This window comes from Notechis scutatus, chromosome 1 (genome assembly GCF_049901735.1).
Source record: "Notechis scutatus isolate UNSWTSFEM ecotype Mainland chromosome 1, rNotScu1.2, whole genome shotgun sequence".
Lineage (NCBI taxonomy): Eukaryota > Metazoa > Chordata > Lepidosauria > Squamata > Elapidae > Notechis > Notechis scutatus.
Window position 1 is genome coordinate 77,555,337 of NC_142009.1, and position 20,429 is coordinate 77,575,765.

Consider the following 20,429-nt stretch of genomic DNA (forward strand, 5'->3'; position numbering starts at 1 on the left):
ATCTAATGTTGTTACCTAGTCGGGTAATAAAACGTCTGCCAGCAAACCACCAAGTTCAGGGAGTGCCAATGCCTCCTCATTGCAACCCTGAGTGACAGATATTCTCTCTCTATTGGGACATTTAAAACGGAGGGTTTCAACTGCGCCGGGCTGAGGAGCGCCTTCAAAACTGAGCGCTGGGTGGCAGCGGCCACGGCTCTCGGCCTTGCCTTCCTCAGCCCCATCCCTCAGGTGTCTCCCTCCCTCCCTCAGGTGTCTGCCTCGTTCCTCTCTCAGTCGCTCTCTCGCTCCTCCACCAGCCCAGGAAGAAACTGCTTCAAAGAAGCCGGCAGCGTGGCTTTTCCTGTCGCCGCAGCTCCTCCGAGCGCCCGTTCACCCCCACCCCGCCGCCGCGCGGTTCAATCCAGTGCTCCGTTCTGCCTGCCTGCCTGCCTGCCTTTTCTGGTTGTTTGGGAGCAGCTTCGGCTGATAAAAAGAGGCGAATAGTTATTATTCTCAGCCGAAGCTGCTCCCAAACAACCAGAAACGAAGGCAGGCAGGCAGGCAGAACGGAGCACTGGATTGAACCGAGGGCGGCGGGGTGGGGGTGAACGGGCGCTTCGGAGGAGCTACGCCGACAGGAAAAGCCACCCTGCCGGCTTCTTTGAAGCAGTTTCTTCCTGGGCTGGTGGAGGAGCGAGAGAGCGACTGAGAGAGGAACGAGGCGGGAGGAAACCGAAGCCGCTGAGCCAGAGAGCAGGACAGGCTTTGGTTGCTTCCTCCCTCCCCTTCTTTCATTTGTGTCCTTGATCCCTGATCCCAGCAGCATTCACCGAAGGCGAAGAAAGCCGCCATTTTTTTTTATTTTTTTTTATTTGCGGCCCGGTACAAAGTGATCCACGGACCGGTACCGGTCCGCGGCCCAGTGGTTGGGGACCCCTGAGCTAGAGCATAAAACTGTAAATGCACGCATGTAGTTCTGTGAGTCATGCCTTCTGTCCTCCAAATCGTTTTTGGCCCACAAACTCATTTTGTAAGCACTAAAGATGCTGCCTAGCAAGGCATGGACTCACTGGATCATGGGATGCCCTCCAGAAAGAACTGCAGCCTAGCTGCACTGCACTTTAGTCCAACTCAGTGGATCTCCCGGCAACAGCAGTTTCGTTGTCTAGATCAAGCAATTAGCACCTTGAGGCCTCTTGCACCCTGCCCTCTAGACGACCCTCCCCTAATCTCATGCTGTGTGGCAGGCGTTCCTTCTGAGGAGACAAATCCTCCACAAAGCAGCAGCAGGAAAATAAAGTTTAGCCAGGGAAGGCCTGCTGGAGGCAAAGGCTGTCTGAGAGAAAGGGAAGGAGGCAGTAGATGCTCTTCCACTTCAATGGTCTCTTTTTCCAGGCAAGGCATGAAAAAGATGGTGAGCAAGTAAGAAAAATATCTTTGTCAGGGGAAGAGATAGAAGGAGGGAGGGAGAACTCACTTTGCAAGGCAAGGAGGCAGAAAGGAAAGCAAAGCAATATTTGGGCAGCTCCAGTGGAATGGATTTCCTACATTATACCATTCCTGATATGTTCTTCTCTGTCAGCTATAGTCAAAGTGAAGTGGTTCTCTTTCAAAGGAGTTTTTTATTTAATACATTTATCTTTAAAGGCATATCGTGTGGTACTCTACATTCTCAACTAATCAAGAACATTTCTATCAATATATGAAAAGACTTTAATGTTATGGTCCTTAAGGTAGTGACCTTTTCCTTGTGTAACACTCCTTTGATTATTTTAAGACAGACCCCAGATTTATGCTAACGTAGTTAGACTTTAAGGAAATTATTTTACTATTGCTACACTTCAGAAACACAAAGATTATACACCGAATATGTATAACAACTCCTATTCTGGTTCTGTGTAGATATAGTTTATCTAAAATATTTAACATGCAAAAAAGCTCCAATGGCTTTTTCTGGATAACCCAGAAAAACACAAAGAATATCCTCTATTTCTCTTCTTTTCTATAAAGGTGTGCAAATTGCGTACATATATTCCAGACTGGAAGTCTCAAAAATTGTCAAGAGTAATTCTGAAAGCCAATCACTCCAAACACAAATAACATTTTAATAACATAATTCTTACCTGGACTTAGTTCAACCAGGTAAGGTAGTTTCTCAGGTGGAAGAGAAGAGCCATAACCAGACCTATCAATTCTTTCCTTTCCTTTTAATAGTTTTACATCAACTTGCTTCTTCAGCTTCTTTGGGACATAATCAAGTGGGCGTCTTTTTAACTGAAAGACTAATATTCCTAAAATACAGAAGCACAAATAGATCATTTGAATGTGACCTAAAAATATAGAAGCATAAATTAATTACACTAAATGGTCAATGGCAATCTTATTGTCCTATTACAAAGTTACAAAATTAAAATTCTCTATCACATGCAGCTTCATTACAAAATCCACTTCCATTCAGATGTACTACCAATGTTTATTTAGTGCTAGGCAATGGGCCTACACAAACTTCACTATATAAGTCCTACTTTTTTTTAGGCCATACAAACACTTTGGACTGTTTGATAGTTCAGCCACTGAGGAACTTACAACATCTCAATTCAGATTCAGGTGCTTCAAGAAAGTCTTTTGTTATTTATTCAAAAGTCTGGGCAAAAATCTCAGACCCTCTCTGGATTTGTTTACAACTCACCAATGGTAGTGTGTCAAAATAGTCACTAAGTTGTGTTACATACTTTAAAAAACTAAAGTTACCTTTATCACTTGGCCATTCCCTAAATATTTGAAGTGGACACTCATCATCATCAAGGATAGATTCTTTAGCAGCACTATCATCAGAATGTTGAGCACCAGGAGGAAGCATGACCTAAAGAAAAGCCGGGTATAAGTAAGATAGAAAATTTCCATATTATTTGTAATAATAACATGCTTCAATCTACACCCTGCTTATACTTCAGTTTAACTCAAGGACAACGTTTTAAGCAGAGCTTTTACTTCTGAGTTTCAGTATTACAAAGTAAAAAAGGTAGAACAGTTATAATATGACTGAAGTATGAACACTGTGTCTTTGGTTCTTTTAGCTTTGCCTCTCCTATCAGTAGAGACTTGAGGACTAGCTCTTTCTAGTAATACTGGGTCAGGGCACTCTGCATCTTTTTACTGAGTAAAACAGAATAGTAAGGTCCTTCTTCCTACCTATATATCTTATGCTTAAAGCAAAATTCATAGATTTGGGGTCATCGGAGGAAGATTGTGAGAGGGTGAAAGAGGTACAAAGATGGAGAAAGCAAAGGAATTACTTTTTTGTTAGCTATAAATGTGTTTGTACAACTCCTTAATGTCTATAGAGCTATTTCCTCTATAACACAAATCGAAGATGGATCCAGCAAAAAGTTTAAAGGTTATTTCAAAATAATTATCTTGAAAAGAGCTTATTTATTTTTATGTTTATTCCATTGTATTGCTTTACTAAAGCTGCTCTGAGAGTCATAAATTAAAGCAAGAAAAAACAAATCATTTCACTAATTTAACCAGTCCAGAATAACTCTTATTTTAAATTACTACTTGACTACTAATAGCCAAATGAAATCAGAGAGACAAAACATTTACTGTGTTAACACTGGTACTGGCTAAGAAATAAGTGTTCTCTTGTCAATAATAATGTAAAATAGCAGATATAAAAATCAAATGAGATAGCATTGAAAGACAACAAATGTTCAGGAAAGTTAATTAGTTTGACATTATTTTTTCATTAATTTACTCACACGAGCAATACAATATTCCTTGGGGTTTTCCTTTTCTAGGCTGTACTTCTCCAGGGCCTCAATAACTGCAAAATCTGCAGTATCTGTAGTAGATAGTAGGATTGTCTTGTATGGTATATTTGGTTTCAAACTATCTGCATAAATTCTTAGTGTTCCACCTAAAAAATAAATTATTAATTCAAGTTATACGTACCAATATATGATTTGATTTCTTTCATAAATTTCATGGAATTCCCAATAATAATTTCAAAATGAAAGATCTTTCTCAAAATACAATTACTTTTTCTGAAAAACACCATGCTTTCAATAACAATTATAACAAATGTAATTATAAACCTCTAATTTTCTAAGAGTATTTTCAAAAGATAGCCTTTTAGGAATATTGTACTCTGATTGAAGAAAGATTTACTTGTCAAGGAAAATGTCTAGTTTTGTACACTCTTGCTAAACATCCAACCTTCAAACATCAAATAAATTCCTTGGTTTTAATCTAAACTTCCACCTGAATCTGGCCTGCCATCAGAACTCCGAAATTCTTGCATTCTTTTTTCTAGCTTCTGTTGTCTCCGCCGTTTCATTACCACTTCTGGGTTGGATATTGTTCGAGTGAAACTGGTCTCAGGCATATCTTTGTAGACTTCTGCTGCAAGACGAGAGTTTTCACTGCCGAAAGAAATTTCAAGAATTATTCAGAATATGCAAGCTTATAGTACTTTTCCTTTTTTAAAAATATAAAACGTATACTTTCTATACATAAGTTTTATACATATTAATGTGAAGCCAACAGAGGTATGTACCTCTGTTACTTAAAGGTACTTGACCAGATAAACAGTTAATTTATTGTAGTCATTAATGGACAAAACCATTTATCTGAAACCCAACCCAGCTTATCATCTCATCAACCAGTTTTTTGAACATTCTCATAATTTTTAGGTGACAAATAGTTCTAGGATCCTAGTGGTATAAAATGGTCACTAAGTGATGAGGAAGCTTTCTTTACATTTTCCCCAAAAAGTTTGCTTAAAGTAATTCCAAGAATAAATGTTAGCCTTCAAGACTCCTTTCTTTTGTTATCTTTTTGGCTGCCATAGTAATGGGGGGAGGGTAAATCATTTGGGCTTTGTGGGGTGGGAAGTGTGCTGAAGGCTTTAGAGAATGAACTGTATAACTTGGGGAAAATTTTATTGTTTATGCTTATTTGCTTGCTTACTGCACAACTGCAGCTCTTTATCAAACTAGGCCACGGTCAACACCCAGATGCCTGCATCACCACCTGACATTATACACATCTTCGATTGGACGGACCGTTTGAACTATTGTGGGTGGGAATGTTGCCATAACTTTGTATATGTGTTTTCCACGCGTAAATTCTCAGATCTAGAATTCTTTTGATGCTACCACTTGATTTCCAGTAAAAGTTTCTTTTCTCTATAACAATGGAGTCTAAGAGTGTCTTTCTTGGATTTTGAATGGAGCACCATCTGACAATTGAGGGATGAGCAAACATGCATGGCTTTTTGCATATGAAGAGCACATATTTGAAAACTTATTACAAAAAAGGGCACTAATAATTCTTAATTTCTGGTTACTATTAAAAGTATAAAAAGTATGGGTAGTCCTCAACTAACAACCATTTGTTTAGTGACCATTTGAAGTAACAACAGCACTGAAAAAAGTGAATTATTCTTCACATTTACAACTGTTCTTCACATTTACAACTGTTGCAGCATCCCCATGATCATGTGATCAAAATTTGGATTCTTGTCAAGTATATTTGGCACGTATATTTATGAATGGAAGTGCTGTTCTGCACATACATTGTTTTTTACAAATAAAGTTATGTGGTAAGAACCAAACAGTAAAGTAATTTTAAAAAGACCTCTTTTAATAATTCTTGTAATTTTGTGATTTGAGACTCACGTATCATCTCCATGAAATGGCCCATGATTGTCTAAAGTTTGTTGCTGTGCTTCTTTTTCTCGCCTCTTTTTTTCTTTTTTTTCTTTCTTTGATAGGGTCCGCTTAAAGTTTTGGATCACTCCTTCTTTTTCTTGTTTTTCAGGGCCATTGCTCTGAGCCTTCTGAAACATGTCAATTTTATTAGTATTTTGATTCATTTGTATTTATTTTTCAAAGCAACACCATTCAATTGTAAATACCAATGGTGATAATAATTGTAAAATTATACATTTGGCAAATAATCAGCAAGAATTATCTCAACATTTGACCAAGATGATTAACACAGAATGGTTACAATTTATTCACAATGCTGAACCAAAGTTTACTCCTATGTGGATACAGTTCTGTGTGCCTTCAAAATGACAACTTTTACACTGCCTAGAGCAGGGGTGGGCAAACTTTTTGGCTCGGGGGCCGCATTGACTTTTAAAATTTGACAGACGGGCCGGATCAGCACAAGATTTTTGGGAATCGCCCCCACCCTTCCCCCTCTTCTCCTCCTTCCCCTCCCTCGGAAGCCCCTGAGTCAGGAGTTGCTACCGCCGGCGCGGCTCGCGCAGCTCCAGTACCGTGTTGCCTCGGGAAGGAAAGGCAAAAAGGAAGAGCCGCGACGGTGCTTTGCAATGGGAGCAGCGGCACTGGAGGCTCAGGCTCAGCGGCTCCTGGTTTTGCCTTTTCCTTCCCAAGGCAACGCAGGACTGCAGCCGCACGGAGCTGCGCCGGCGGTAGCAACTCCTGACAGCCCCAGCCGGACACCTGAGCGGAGCCCGGCGAAACTGCCTGTTGCTGCTGCCGGAGCACCACCGGTTGCCTCCTCCAAGCAGCCCGCCCGCCCGCCGGGCTTCCTCTGCCGCGCGGCTCGGGGCCAGGCACGAGCGCCCGCGAGTTAAAGGAAGCTGAAAGTTGCTGGGAAGTTGCTCGGGTGCTGGGAGCAGGCTTTTAAAGTGCCGCCCGAGCAAAGTTTAAAGCCTGGAAGCCCCGGAAATCAAGCAACTTCCCAGCAACTTTCGGCTTCGTTTAACTCGCGGGCGCGCCGCCCGAGCCGCACGGCAGCACGCTCCAAGCAGCACGCCCGCCCACCGGGCGGAACCCTTCCGCTCCTCGGCGGGAAGACGCTCCAGCCTGCAAACTTTGCCTTTGCAAAGCCCTGAAGCCCGGAAAACCGAGCAACTTCCCAGCAACTTCGGCATCGTTTTAACTCGCGGGCGCTGGCTCCTCGCCCCAAGCCGCACGGCGGAGGGGAAGCCTGGAGCGCCGCCGGTCGCATCCTCCAAGCAGCCCGCCTGCCCGCCGGGCTTCCCTCCGCCCGTGCGGCTCGGGGCCAGGCGCGGCGCCCGCGAGTTAAAACGAAGCTGAAAGTTGCTGGGAAGTTGCTCGGGTGCTGGAAGCAGGCTTTTAAAGTGCCGCCCGAGCAGGACCGCCGAGCCGGGAAATGGGGCACCAAGGCAGGGCAAGGCTCCACCAGCAGCGGCCTAGCTTTAGGTGGCTCCAAGCAGCCCGCCCGCCCGCCTGGTGGAACCCTTCCCGCTCCTTGGCGGGAAGACGCTCCAGCCTACAAGCTTTGCCTTTGCAAAGTTTAAGCCTGAAGCCCGGAAAAAAAGGGGATCGGCGGGGACTCACCTTCGAAGAGGTCGCACTCGAAGGTGATTTCGAACTCCCAGCCGAGGCCTTTGCAAATTTCTTTTCTTTCCTACTCCCTAGATCGCTCCGCACTGTTTTGCAGCTTTGGGGGCCACGCGGCACAGGGCAATAAGCCACGCCCAGCGGTTTTTTTCAGGGGCAGGCGGATTGGACAGACCAATGGCAGCGATTTTTTTCAGGGGCGGGCCGCATTGGACAGACCAACGGGCGGATGTGGCCCGCGGGCCGTAGTTTGCCCACCCTTGGTCTAGAGAGTGACTATTTTTACTTTGACAGAATTCAGCTTCAGTGTCATCTTCCAATCAAAGATTATTTTTAAATGAAGTTCTGATTATTTCAACAAACCAATTTCATTATTCTTGACCTATAATCAGGGGTGGGATTCAAATTTTGTAACAACTGGTTCTGTGGGCGTGGCTTAATTTGTGGGTGTGGCTTGGTGATCATGTGACTGGGTGGGCATGGCCAGGTGACTGGCAAACCAAATACAAGTGGTCCTCACTTAATGGCCGGTTGCTTAGCAAGTGTTCTAATTTATGACTGACCTTGCCACAGAGCTACTTGACCTGTTTATGGAGCTTTGACAGTCATGCATGCACGCGCGCACACACACACACACACACTTTCAACCCTGATATTCTTTGATTCTGTAAGGATCTCCTGCTGGAGGAGGGGGTTGGACTAGATGACCACCGAGACCCCTGTAGGCCAGCCCTAGATTGCTGTGCTGCTTCAAATAATCTTCTGAAGCCAGGGTTTGTGTCCTTCCTTCCCCTCCTTTTTTTTCTCTCCCTCCCTTTCTCCTTCCATGTATTTATCTATCCATCCATACATCTCATTCATGTTCTCCTCTCTCCCTCTCTTTCTTCCTTTCTTCTCTTTCTTTCTTTCTTTCTTTCTTTCTTTCTTTCTTTCTTTTTCTTTCTTTCCTTTCTTTCTTGTTCTCTTTCTTTCTGTCCCTTCCTTCCATCACCCTTTGTCTATCCCTTTTCTTCTTTTCTCTTCCTCTCTCTCCCTTTTTCTTTCTCTTTTCTTTCTTTTCTTGTCTCTTCCTTCTCTCTTACTTTCTCTCTCTCCCCCTCTTTCCCCCTCTTTCTTTCTCACTCTCTTTCTTTTCTTTCTCTCTCCTTCTTTCTTGCTTTCTTTCTTTCTCTCCCTTCCTTTCTTTCTTGCTTTCTTTTTTTTCTTGCTCCGTCTCTCTCTCTCTCACACACACACATACACACACCTCTCACACACTCACACCCACACCCCCACACCCCCACACACACACCTGGGACGAACTGAATGATCTGGCAATCTCAAGTCAGCACTGGGCGGCGGAAAAAGGAAAACTACCTCCACACATGGCGGCGGCTGCAGCCGCGCTTTGCTCACCCGCCCCCTGGACCTCGCAAAACACCTCCACGGGTGGCAGAGGCAGCGACCCTGGCTCTGGGGGCCTCGTGGAAGCAGCTGCAGTGGTGCTTTCCCAGCAATAACAGGAAAGAGAAGCAGTCCAGAGCCAATACAACCTTCTCCATTTTTCTTTCCAGCTGGGAGAGTGAGAGCGCCTCTCTCCCAACAAAGCAAGAAGCCTGAAAGTCCTCCTCTCATTGAATGGGCTCCCGGGCGGCAGAGAGAAGCAGGATTCAAACGAGCTGCTTCTCTTTTGATGAGAGGGGAGTTTTCAGGCTTCTTGCTTTGCCGGGAGAGAAGCGCTCTCGCTCTCCCAGCTGGAAAGAAAAACGGAGAAGCTTGTATCAGCTCTGGACTGCTTCTCTTACCTGCTCTTAAGGAGCGTCTCCCCGCACGTGTCCACCCTCCCGGCCCCACCACAGACACCAATCGCAAGAGGGGGAGGCGGAGAAGGGTTGCCTGAAGGAACACTTCCACTGCACGCACACACTCACAGGGGGGGGGGGGGGGGAGAGGTGGCTGTGCATCCTGGAAACGCGCCGGTAGTGGGCAATTTCCTTGCTTTGGAGGAAGCAGCAGCAGAGCACACCGGGGCGTTCTCCCAGTCAGATCCAGCAGCACCAGGGGGAGAAAGAGAACGTTCCCTACTCTCCCGGCCAGTACTGCCATGGCCCCGCAGCTTCTTCATGGCCAGGGGAGAAATACAATGTTCCCTTCGCTCCCGGCCAGCACGGCCATGGCCTTGCAGCGGGGAGGCAGCTACCTAGCTAGTTCATGGCAAAGCAAGCCAGGCAACCCCGGGGATGGGGTGAGGGACAGTGCAGCGGCCTAGGCTGGCCCAGGAGTCGACTCAACCGGGGCTTGCTTGTACGCTTACTCACCCAAGGAGATCAGGGCTGCGGTGGAAAGCAGGCAGCAATGGCGGGTGAAGGCAGGTTAGCAATGGCGGCGAGATGAGGAATAACTGGGCAGAGTGGCAAGTGGGCAGGCAGGAAGGGCCAGGGCCAGCCAGGGGCGTGATTTACCGGTTCTCCGAACTGTGCAGACTCATAACAACTGGTTCTATAGAACCGGTCCAAACTGGTAGAATCCCATTCCTGCCTATAATTTATTTCAAACCAGAATTATTTGAGTGAAGTTTCTGTAGAAGTTAAATTACCAAAGGGGTATAAGGAAAAGATTTCCCCTGTCTTGTCAGGTCCAACTCTAGGGGCCAATGCTTATATCTGTTTTTTTAGTCCAGGGAGCCAGCCCAAGGCACACAGAACACCAAAGTTCTTCCCACCAAAGTTACACCTATTTATCTACTTTCATTTGCATGCTTTCGAACTGCTGGGTAGGCAGGAGCTGAGGCAAGGATCGGAGCTCACCCCATGCTCACGTCTTGAAACTGGGCTGTCAAGCTCAACATCTTTAACCACTGAGCCATTGTGCCCCTCAAAGAGTGTACTATAAGCCTAATAAAGGTAGTCTCTGGACGTCAAGGAACAGCTTGGGGCAGGGTATGACCTGGGTTCAGAAAGCACCTTGCTATTAGGGCCCTGGTTGTCAGATGGCTCTGCTTGAGAGCAAGGCTCTGTACCTATCTGGGCCGTGGTCCTAGCCTTCTGGAGTAGAGATATAAAGAGTGCTGGGCTGAATAGCCCAGTGAAGGCGGGTGGGTCAGAAATAAATCTTCATCCTCTGAAAATCCCTGCTCCCTTTGGTCTTCCTCCTCCATCACTGATGCCCTACTCCTAATTGAGTGGGCTGATGATTCTGCCCTCTGGTGCCTAAGTGCCTCCATAAGTATTTGGTATTGCATGGTCTGCAATGGAGGCTCAGACCCCAAGGAAGGGGGGGTGGCTCCACCTCTGCAGGGTAGAGGAGTGTGAAATGCCTGAGATATAAGGGCCTTAATTTCCTCAGACGACTCTGGTCCAAGTCTGTCTGCTGAGCGGAGCACCGCCACAGTGGGAATACATGTGGCCTCTGGAACCCTGGGTCTATTGCTAATCTGTGATTCTGCAGGATTAGGGGCCATGCAAGCAAAGGGAAATGTTTGTTTGAATTTCCTCTGCTAAAGGGAGATAAGCCTGCTCTCTATCACCCTCTGGTGACCATGCTCTTTGAATTGCAGTCAAGTCTTGCATTACTGGCTGTTGAGGATGGGAAAAGCCAGCCTTGGCTGAGGGGAGGGGGAATACCTCTCCTGTTCAGCTTGCTTCTCAGCTCTGGAAAACTGCTTTTCAAGGGCTTCTTGCCTTCTACTTGCATCCCTTTCTTCTGCTCTGGTAGGTTTCCTTAAATAAATGGCTTTTACCCTTATTTTGTCTGCTGCATCCTTGCTTGCAGATCTAGCCTTTCTGGAACTCTGTTTAGAAGATTTTTTAGAAAATTTGGGCTCCACGCTATCTGCTGAGTGATCAGCCATTGTATAAGCTTGAGCCTTGAGACTGCCCTGGGAGGAGAGGCTAACTGCTCAATCTTCCTAAGCCCCTGTTAATCTTCAGGCAGTCTTCAGCCTAGGTCTTCCTCCCCTGGCTGTTAGCAGTGGCAGCAAGACCAGATCCCTGGGGTAGCCTGTACATACGCCACGTGGTCACAGTCAAAACGGCACCTGCTGGCCCTGACAATCATCTGTGGGGCACTGTGATCGCAAACGGCTGCTCCGGAGGTACCCGGGTGAGCCAAGACATGCATTCTGTGTGTTGCTTTTGGTGGCGGCTGGGCTCTAGGGCGCACCTTCCCAAGGGTGGGAATTAGTTGTAGAGCTACCCCCTTTATGCCAGGCTGGTTTGGGCCGTTATTGGTAGTTCAGGGAAGCCGTGCGATAATAGGGCAAGAAGAACAGGCTGTTAGAAATCCTTTTGCTGCCTGTGTTCTATTCTTTTCAAACCTTTTGGGGAATCCACACTTTAGAAATAGCTGCTTTTACAAAACATGGAGCCAACCTTTACCATGTCTCTATCGGGCCAAGACTGAGTTGTGACTGGGGCTTCCTGGGTCTGACAGATTGAAGATTGATGACTCTGGGCAGAAAGGCAGGATCAACCCATGTGTGTGTGGATTCTCCAATCGGCATGCTGGAGAACTCAGATATACACACCAACACAGCTCAAATATGTATACATATACAGAATATTGCTTCTTTTTACCTTTGGAGGAAGTGCATCGTTTTCATTCTTAAGCACAAATCTTCCTTCACGATCATCTTTGTTCCAATTTAATTGTACAACTAGAGGCTTCTCATCTATATCCAATCTTCTTTCTTCTTCAAAATAAGAGAAAAAAGACAAGATCAAACACTGCAGAATGTTGACAATTAACATAGCAGCCAAGAAATGATACAGCAAACACATTTAGTTAACAGACTTCTCTTGTACCATAATGGAAGACTATCAAGTCTTTCAGTTTATCAAAATGAATAAACTGCCAGTAATTGAAATTTGAACCAACCATTTCTCACCTGACACTTATCAGGTGTGTTAGAACTACAATTTCCAAAATGTCCAGGCAGCAGAATTTTTGGATGACAATTCTGGGAGTATACAATATAAAAAGGATTTTATTTTTTTAAAAATGTTGCTTTGAACATTTAAAGTCTGTCCATAGGCTTCAAAAGTAGGTTATAGTTGTCCAAATACCAAACATGTAATGAAATGTTTAACTATATAAACATGTACATATACAATTTAAAGTTTCTTCAATAAATGGGGAGGGGAATCACTCCTTTTTAACTTACTAGTCTTTTTTTCACCAGAACCTTAAGAAAAAATCTTCCTCTTTGACAACATAAGTTAATACTGTCAAGGGAATCATTTTGTTTTTAGTCATTCATCTATTAAAAAGTAATCAACCAAATAATATATAATTATGAACAGATCAGATTTAATAAGGACAAGATTTAAAATTAAGAATTAATATAAGTCATCTTAAGTTTCTAAAAATTTATTAAGCTAATGGGATATAAAACAATGCTTGCTTTAAACCTACCTTACAACTATGTAAACTTCAATTTACTAATTATTCAAGTAACTACTGCAGTACGTCTATTGATTAATATTCAAAAGACATGTTCCTAAACCAATCATGAATTAAATGACCAGAATCATTTTCATATAAAATGCACTAAAATCAAGTATAAGACAACAAATGAATAACATCAAGTACAACCATCAACCTTAGAAATGCTAATGAAGATACTGAAATGATAGATAGCTTCTGCCTTTTAGGATCAGCAATAAAAAACATGAAGTCAAGAAATACACCACAGATTAGCAGTGTATTTAAAATCACCCATGAAAAGATACTCATGCCATGATGTTTCTATACCTACAATGATCAGAATAGTGCAAGCACTTTTCCCTGTGATACTTTAAGGCAATGAAAGTTGGACTTTGAAGAAACAAGATAGAATATTGATTTTGGTGTTGGAGAAGACCCCTGAAAATATAATGAATGACTAAGGAAATGAACAAATGAATCTTCAAACTGCTCAATCCAGAGTTTTACTTAAAGTACAAATGACCAGACCCAAATTATCTTACTTCTGACACATTATGCAAAGACATAGCTCTCTACCAAAAGCTCTCTCTAATACTGGGAAAGAGAAGAAGAGAACAGCCATGAACAAGGTGGATAGACTCAGGTACAATAGCAATGGATACTGTAGATCAGGTTAAGGACAGGTCATGATAGAGAAAATCTATATGGTCAATAAAAGTTACCAATGACACAATGACTCAAAATTAGTCAACCAGTGTCAAATACAGGTTATCAGATCACTATAAGTCACTGTAATCTCTTTAAAGCATAAACAAATCACTCAGCTAAATAGACCAGTAAAACAAGTATTTCTTCTTAGTTGCTGTTACCTGGATGCACACCAACCTGAACTTTTTCTATTAAACCAAGAGACAAAAAATAGTGAAACTTGGTTTTTTTTTGCCTCTGTAGAAATACCATATTCTACTTCAGAAACACTGCTAAATTTATGTCAGTAAGTGATTAAATTAGAAACTCATTATATAGATTATTTAAAAATATCATTTGGAAATGTCTTGTATCATTTTATTATGCTACAAAAATATGTATGGAGATCAAATAGTAAGAAAACTATGAAAATCACGTAAGATTAATGAAAAGCTTCCCTATATCAAGAATAAACCTTCTGTTGCAGCAAGAGCATCTCTATAATAAAATATGAAAAAACAACATGCTAACAGGAGTCCAATTTGGCTGTTTTATTATAGAAGAAATACATTTTACAATATTTGTCTTCCAAATGTTGGAGATGAGGCTACTAACTTCTGGTCTTCTTTAAAAGTCTAGCTGCAGAAGATGTGGCCCGTTTCCCAAATGTTAATCTTCCAGACAGTATGCAGCAGAACAGCAAGAGAAAATTCTCATATGTACATGCACATCTGCTCACTTAATATTGCATTTAGTCCATCATTAGGTATTTGAATCTTTGACATATTGTTTTGGAAACCAGTTATATTCTCTGCATTATTTGATGACATGGAAAAGTAACACCTGCATTCCTAATTATAGGTGTAGCCTCTGAGTTTCTGTGATGACTAAAGCAGGTAAAGTGGAAAAAGTTTATGCACACTGGAACTGCTTTTAAAGAGGATTCTCCAGACTGTCCTATTAGTTGCACTCAGCACAGCTTCAGAGTCATCAAACCTAGGTTTCTTCTAGTGACTGGGAGCAGGAAGAAAATGCTCTCTTTTTACTTATGAATTAGCTAATCTGTCTCCACAATATAATGAAAAAGTAAAGTGCTTTGCTATAATTATTTTACATGTATTGTCAGTCTTTTATCTTCATAAATTTCTTGATATTTAGTTCTAACATTAGGAGAGAGAAATGAAAACAAACAGGGCAGAGCAATAAAACAGGTTTAAAAATGAATGAATGAATGAATGAATATGGTGAGATAGAGCAAAAAGATGTGGAAAGAATAAGGAAAACACGGCTAAATGAAAAATTTGAAGACTAAATTGGTTAAAATGCTGATTTTTTAAAGCAGACAAATATCTACACGGAACATTGTCTGCACATTGTTACACCTGAAGAAAAGGGGGGAGAGAAAGACATTTTTAAAAGAAACACATAGAGTCTGGCTTAAGGTCTAACTACTTTCAGTACCAAATGTTAATGCATCTTTCTGAAAAGTCTGTAGAAAGTTTCTGTTTTCATATGATAATAGAGGCCAACATATTATTATGCTCAAATACGCCTTTCCTTTTTGTTTACCACAAAGCTGATTATTCTATTTTAATGTTTTATTTCTTCCTGCTCACAAATTGACAAACAGTATTCATATAAGAATGTAGTACAACTGAGCTTTAGCATTTCATCTATTTATCAGCCAACTATTACATAAGATCCACCAGTTTTATTTTATCACGCATATACGAATAAAGGTATTTTTTTATTCTCAGAGTCCTTTTACATAAGCAAAGAGGCAATTGTTCCCTCTCTGTCTAAGGAACCAGACTTTTTCTCGTATATAGAAAAGTGGACCCAGAGCATTTCTATCTACAAGTCAAAAGGGGTGCCTATAGGAATTAAATCATTACACTTATTTAAATATTAAACTTGTATAGCTGCCCATCCCACTTGGAGGTGACTCTGGGCAGCAAACAACAATCAGGTAAATAAAATAAAATAAAAACAAAATATACAATATAAGCATCCTTAATAATACATGTCATAACAGTGAAATATATAAATCACAAGAGAGGGAGGATAAAAATGGCCATCTCAACAATGGAGCCATCTGAACAAGTCTTTGGTTATCCCAGGTCTGACAATGTAGTCAAGACTTCAGGGCTTTTTGGAATATCAAAAAGGACTGTGTTATTCTCCTCCATGCTGCATCGAGAGCCCAGGATGGGTTGACTCCTTCCTATGATGTCATTTAGCTGAGTCTGTACTAAGATATAAAATCCAGCCCCCAGAAGAGACCCCAGCTTTTGACTCAGCTCCTTTCAGTCAGTAGCTGTGTCTCTGAAAGCTTCTGTTAGATAACACTCACCAGCGATCATCAGTGCCATTTTTCCTCGTTTCAAGCAGCCCCCAGGATCTGGGCAGCTGCTCTTCCAGGAGAGCAGGGCTCTCTCTCTCTCTCCTGCAAGGTTGGGAGCAGCGTTGCCAGAGCGCTGTTCAGGCAAGTTGGGCAGCGTCTGTAGACCTCCCCCATGCCTGCGGTATGAGCAGTTGTAAAAAGCGATCGGCAAACCGATAACAGCTTCAGCCAGCTGAGGTTCTGTAGATAGCACTCACCAGCGATCTTCAGTACCGTTTTTCCTCGCTTCAGCAGCTCCCAGGATCTGGGCAGCTGCTCTTTCAGGAGAGCAGGGCTCTCTCTCTCCTGCAGCATTGGGAGCAGCGTTGCCAGAGTGCTGTTCAGGCAAGTTGGGCAGCGTCTGTAGACCGCCCCGCCTGCGGTTTGAGCGGTCGTAAAAAGCAATCGGCAAACTGATACCAGCATCAGCCAGCTGATCGTGTGGCCAGAGGCTGCCCTTTCCTTTGCTGACTTCACTCGGGGCTCTTTATAGCCTAAGGAGAGATTCTTCCATCTCGGAGCCTGTTTCCCAAAGTCAGTGGCCATCTTGGATTGAAGCCTTCCACCACGAGGTGAGCAGCCATTTTGTAAGCCTGGAGGCCAATTTATACCCTAAGGGGCTTAATACAAAAAATTTACAAACAGCTTCTTTCCATCGTAAGAGCCTTTATTCTTCAAATGGAGCAAGATAAGGGTCAGGCAGAGTTTCCCCCCCACCCCCAGTGGAACAGTCTCTTAAGCCAATAAGAGAAAAACTTGTAGGCAATGCACCCAATCAGTCCAGAGGGAGGTGGCTGCTAAAATCAGAGCTAAGGCTCTAGCCCCTAAGAAGGCAACTCAGGCTGAGTTGAGGGCAGAAAAGCGCAGACATGCAGCCCTAGAGAGGCAGTTCAACAGAACTATTCAAGAGAAGGGAGGGCAACTACAGCAGGTTTCAGGTGATACTCGTGGGCCCCAGCCAAGCCCTCCCAGGGGAGGAGAAGTTATCTATGAGCCTTTCCATCCTCCATCCTGGTCTCCTGAGGCTTTTGCAGTACAATGATCCTCAGGATCTAAGCAGATCTGGGCCTTATTTCCAACAGGCTTCTGGGCCCTATGCTCCTCCCCCTCCCTCCAGGCCTTGAACCTCTTCTCAGTCTAGGCCTGAAGCCACCTTCACTCCCTCAGCAGCGGACCTTTGGCCTTCTGCCCCTACCTTTGAGCATAGACCAGGGTATATCCAAGATGTTGTCTCTTTGGCCATTAGGCAGGGATTGGCTGAAGGCTTCAAGCAAATCCTTCAACCTCTGGAAAGGGTTCAGGCCCTTCTCCCTTCTCAATCTATAAGTTGCCTCATCACCCTGATTTACACAGGCCCCAGGACCTCAGGGTCCATTCTTCTCTACTAGAATGGGACGAGGTTGATGAGGAGGAAAGGGCTTCACCATCTGAACACAGTTACTCCTCTCGTTCAGAACGTGAAGAGGGCGAGACCTTTGACCAAAATCTTTCAGAGGAAGAGGACTCTCGCCCAGAGCAGACTTCCTCTGCATTGGTCTTCAATTCTTCTCTCTTCAGGCCATTACTCAGCATGGCCTTGGTCACTGCCAAGCTGTCGCCAGAGGAAGTGGCTCCCGGGCCACAAGGAATTCCCTCTAGCCAGGGAGACTCATTCTTCTCCAAGCCTGTAGTGCATGCAGGGGTTTTGCCTTCTCCCACTTTGTTCCTGGACATGGTCAAGGAACAGTGCGTTTCCCCTTCGGCAGGTCCTTGCCCATCTTCTCTGGATAAGCGTTTCTACAACGTCAGCGCAGCCCTGGACAATTCCCTGGCAGTGCCTTCTGTTGACATTCCGGTTCTGGCCTCGTTCCCATTTTCTGGCACTCTCACATGGGCATCCATATGGTGGCTGCACCAACTCCAGATTAGATTGCCTACATCTGACCTTTGTTCTCACCAAGGCCTTAATAAGATTATCGCAGCGGCGGAATTCACTGCAGATGCCACTCTCAATTCCGCCAAATTTGCATCTAGGGCCATGGCATCTTCAGTAGCAGCAAGAAGACTGTTATGGCTCAGAAATTGGCAGGCGGAGTCACGCCGTAAATGGAAGCTGGTTTCAGTTCCATTCACGGGCGATAAGCTTTTTGGCGATGCTCTGGAATCTTATCTCATCGAAACCAGAAATAAACATAAAATTCTCTCTTCCTCTGGAAAGAGAGCCGACTATCGCCCAGCTCCTTATACTGGTAAACAGCCCTTTCGGGAGGATAGGGGTCATTCCTGCCATCGCTCTAAATAATCCCTCATTCTCCCCATCCATCAGAGGTCGCCTAGCCTTCTGACTTCCTAATGCACCCCCCCCCCAAAAAAATTTGATCTGTCCTGTCTCTCGGGACATTTCAAGGCAAGACCTCATGAATCAGGCCATTCAACTCCTTCTTAAAATCCGAGCTATTCAAACCTGTTCCCCCCTCTCAATGGGGACGTGGGCTTTATTCTCACCTTTCATCATTCCCAAAGCCTCAGGGGAGATAGCGAACCATCCTGGATCTAAAATTTCTCAACCAATTTGTAAAATACAGGCTATTTAAAATGCAGACTCTGCATTCTATTTTACAGAGCATTCGGGAGGACGATCTCCTCTCTTCCACTGATCTCATGGAGGCTTACCTCCATATCCCCATTTGGCCTCATCATCGCCAGTTTTTCCATTTCTGTTATCAGAATACCCATTACCAGTATCGAGCACTTCCCTTCAGCTCTCATCGGCTTCAAGGGTCTTCACAAAGGTTCTGGCAGCATTGATGGCATCTCTGCTTCCTGTTCCAGTGAGGATCCAATGCTACTTGGACAACATTTTGATTCTGTCCTCCTTCATTCATGCAGCCCATCGGGATCTGCAAATTACCCTGTCATATCTCCAGAGCCACAGATTTTTCCACTCCTGTCCACTCTAATGGTTCCTGCTTCCCTACCAACGAGCAGGAACAAGCCACTCATCCATCAAGACCCCGCTCCCGCCACAAATCCGGAGATCTCTCAATTCGTGGTGTTCCCCGTTAATCTGGAAGGGACTCCTTTTCAGGGTCCCAGACAGGCTAGTGATAACCACCGATGCCAGCCTCCTGGATTGGGGTTCCCATATGCAGGGCCAGATAGCTCAGGGCCTTGGTCCAGGTCAGAGCAGGCCCTTCCCATAAATTGGCTAGAGCTCAGAGCCATTTTTCTAGCTCTCAAGCATTTCAGGCATTCAGTGACCGGCTCTCATGTTCTAGTCCTTATGGACAACATGGCCGCCATGGCTCATGTCAGCCAGCGGGGGGGGATGAGGTACAGAGCCCTCATGGGAGAGGCTCTACGGTTGGGGTTATGGGCAGAGCAACACCTGTTGTTGATCTCGGCGGACCACCTCTCTGGGATCAACAACTCCCAGGCCGACTGGCTCAGCAGCCTAGTTGACCAGGCAGAATGGTCTATTCCTCCTTCTCTATTCAGGGACCTTTCCCTCAGATTCGGAACACCGGAGGTGGATCTTCTCCACTCCTCAAATTGCCCAGGTCACCAGATTCTTCACCAGGTTTCCTTGCCAGGGAGCGGAGGGGACCAACGCCCTTCGGTGCAGATGGCCCAAAAGTCTCCTCTATGCCTTTCCTTCACTCCCATCATTCCGGCAGTAATTCGGAAGAAGTTGGGGGAACAGTGGAGCTCCTCCTCCTGGCACCCTATTGGCCAAGGACGCCCTGGTTTGCGGACCTGGTCAACCTGCCAGTGGCTTCTCCTTGGAGGATCCCAGCCCATCTAATCTCCCTTCATCAGGGGATTTTGCTCCATCCGGAGTCCCAGTGGCTCAAGCTGACCATGTGGTACTTGAACGGAAATGGCTAGAGGTGGCTGATCTTCCTGAAAGGGTCATCATCACTATCCTGGCATCTTGCAAACCTCCCACAAGGCACATCTATGATGCCACCTGGAAGGCCCTTCCTGATGGTGCCTTAGGGAGGGTCTCTCTCTCTCCCGCTTTAGCCCAGTTGGCAGAGGTTCTTAGATTCCTTCAGCATGATCTGGAGAAAGGTTTGGCCCCCAACACCTTACGCAGGCAGGTTGAGGCCCTGTCCTCGGTTCTTTCATAGGGTTCGCTTCCTTCCTTATCCCATCACCCTTCAGTCAGGAGATTTTCGAAAGGGGCTTCCAACCTGCACCCTCCGGTGGTTCACAGGTATCCTTCCTGGGATCTTCATGTGGTCCTTTATGCCCTTACAAAGCCCCCTTTTGAACCCCTTAGAACATTGTCTCTCCGTTTCCTGACTCTGAAGGTAGTGTTCCCCGTTTCCCTCACTTCAGCCAGGCGGGTATCCGAGCTCGCTGCTCTTTCCATCAGACAGGACCTTTGTTCCTTTCACGATGATAGGGTTGTCCTCAGTCTGGACCCCTCATTTATTCCAAGGGTTAACACCTGTTTCACAGATCCCAGGACATTATGTTGCCTGGTTTCTGCCCCCTCCAGCACCATGACTTAGAGCAGCAGTGGCACTTGCTAGACATAGGTAGGGCTCTTAGAATATACATTAAGTGCACTTCCTCCTTCAGGAAGTCTGAAGCCATTTTGTTTCCTTTTCCCTTCTCACTTGGGGCACAAGGCCTCTTCTCCT

General features: G+C 44.8%; 1 protein-coding gene across 39 annotated transcripts in view; it reads right to left on the minus strand.

Annotated features, from left to right (window-relative positions):
• The window catches only part of AFDN (afadin, adherens junction formation factor), a 99,277-nt gene that overhangs the window by 58,745 nt on the left and 20,103 nt on the right, over positions 1–20,429 (minus strand). For 13 of the 39 annotated variants that reach the window (XM_087968661.1, XM_087968623.1, XM_087968652.1 and 10 more), the window contains exons 3-8: positions 11,879–11,994; positions 5,664–5,824; positions 4,246–4,409; positions 3,744–3,901; positions 2,734–2,845; positions 2,106–2,273 (exon numbers count right to left, since the gene is read on the minus strand). In XM_087968661.1, the coding sequence (XP_087824787.1) occupies positions 2,106–2,273; positions 2,734–2,845; positions 3,744–3,901; positions 4,246–4,409; positions 5,664–5,824; positions 11,879–11,994 (879 nt within the window). The remainder of the gene's footprint in view (positions 1–2,105; positions 2,274–2,733; positions 2,846–3,743; positions 3,902–4,245; positions 4,410–5,663; positions 5,825–11,878; positions 11,995–20,429) is intronic. The other 26 variants (XM_087968765.1, XM_087968687.1, XM_087968669.1 and 23 more) reach the window with 6 other exon arrangements.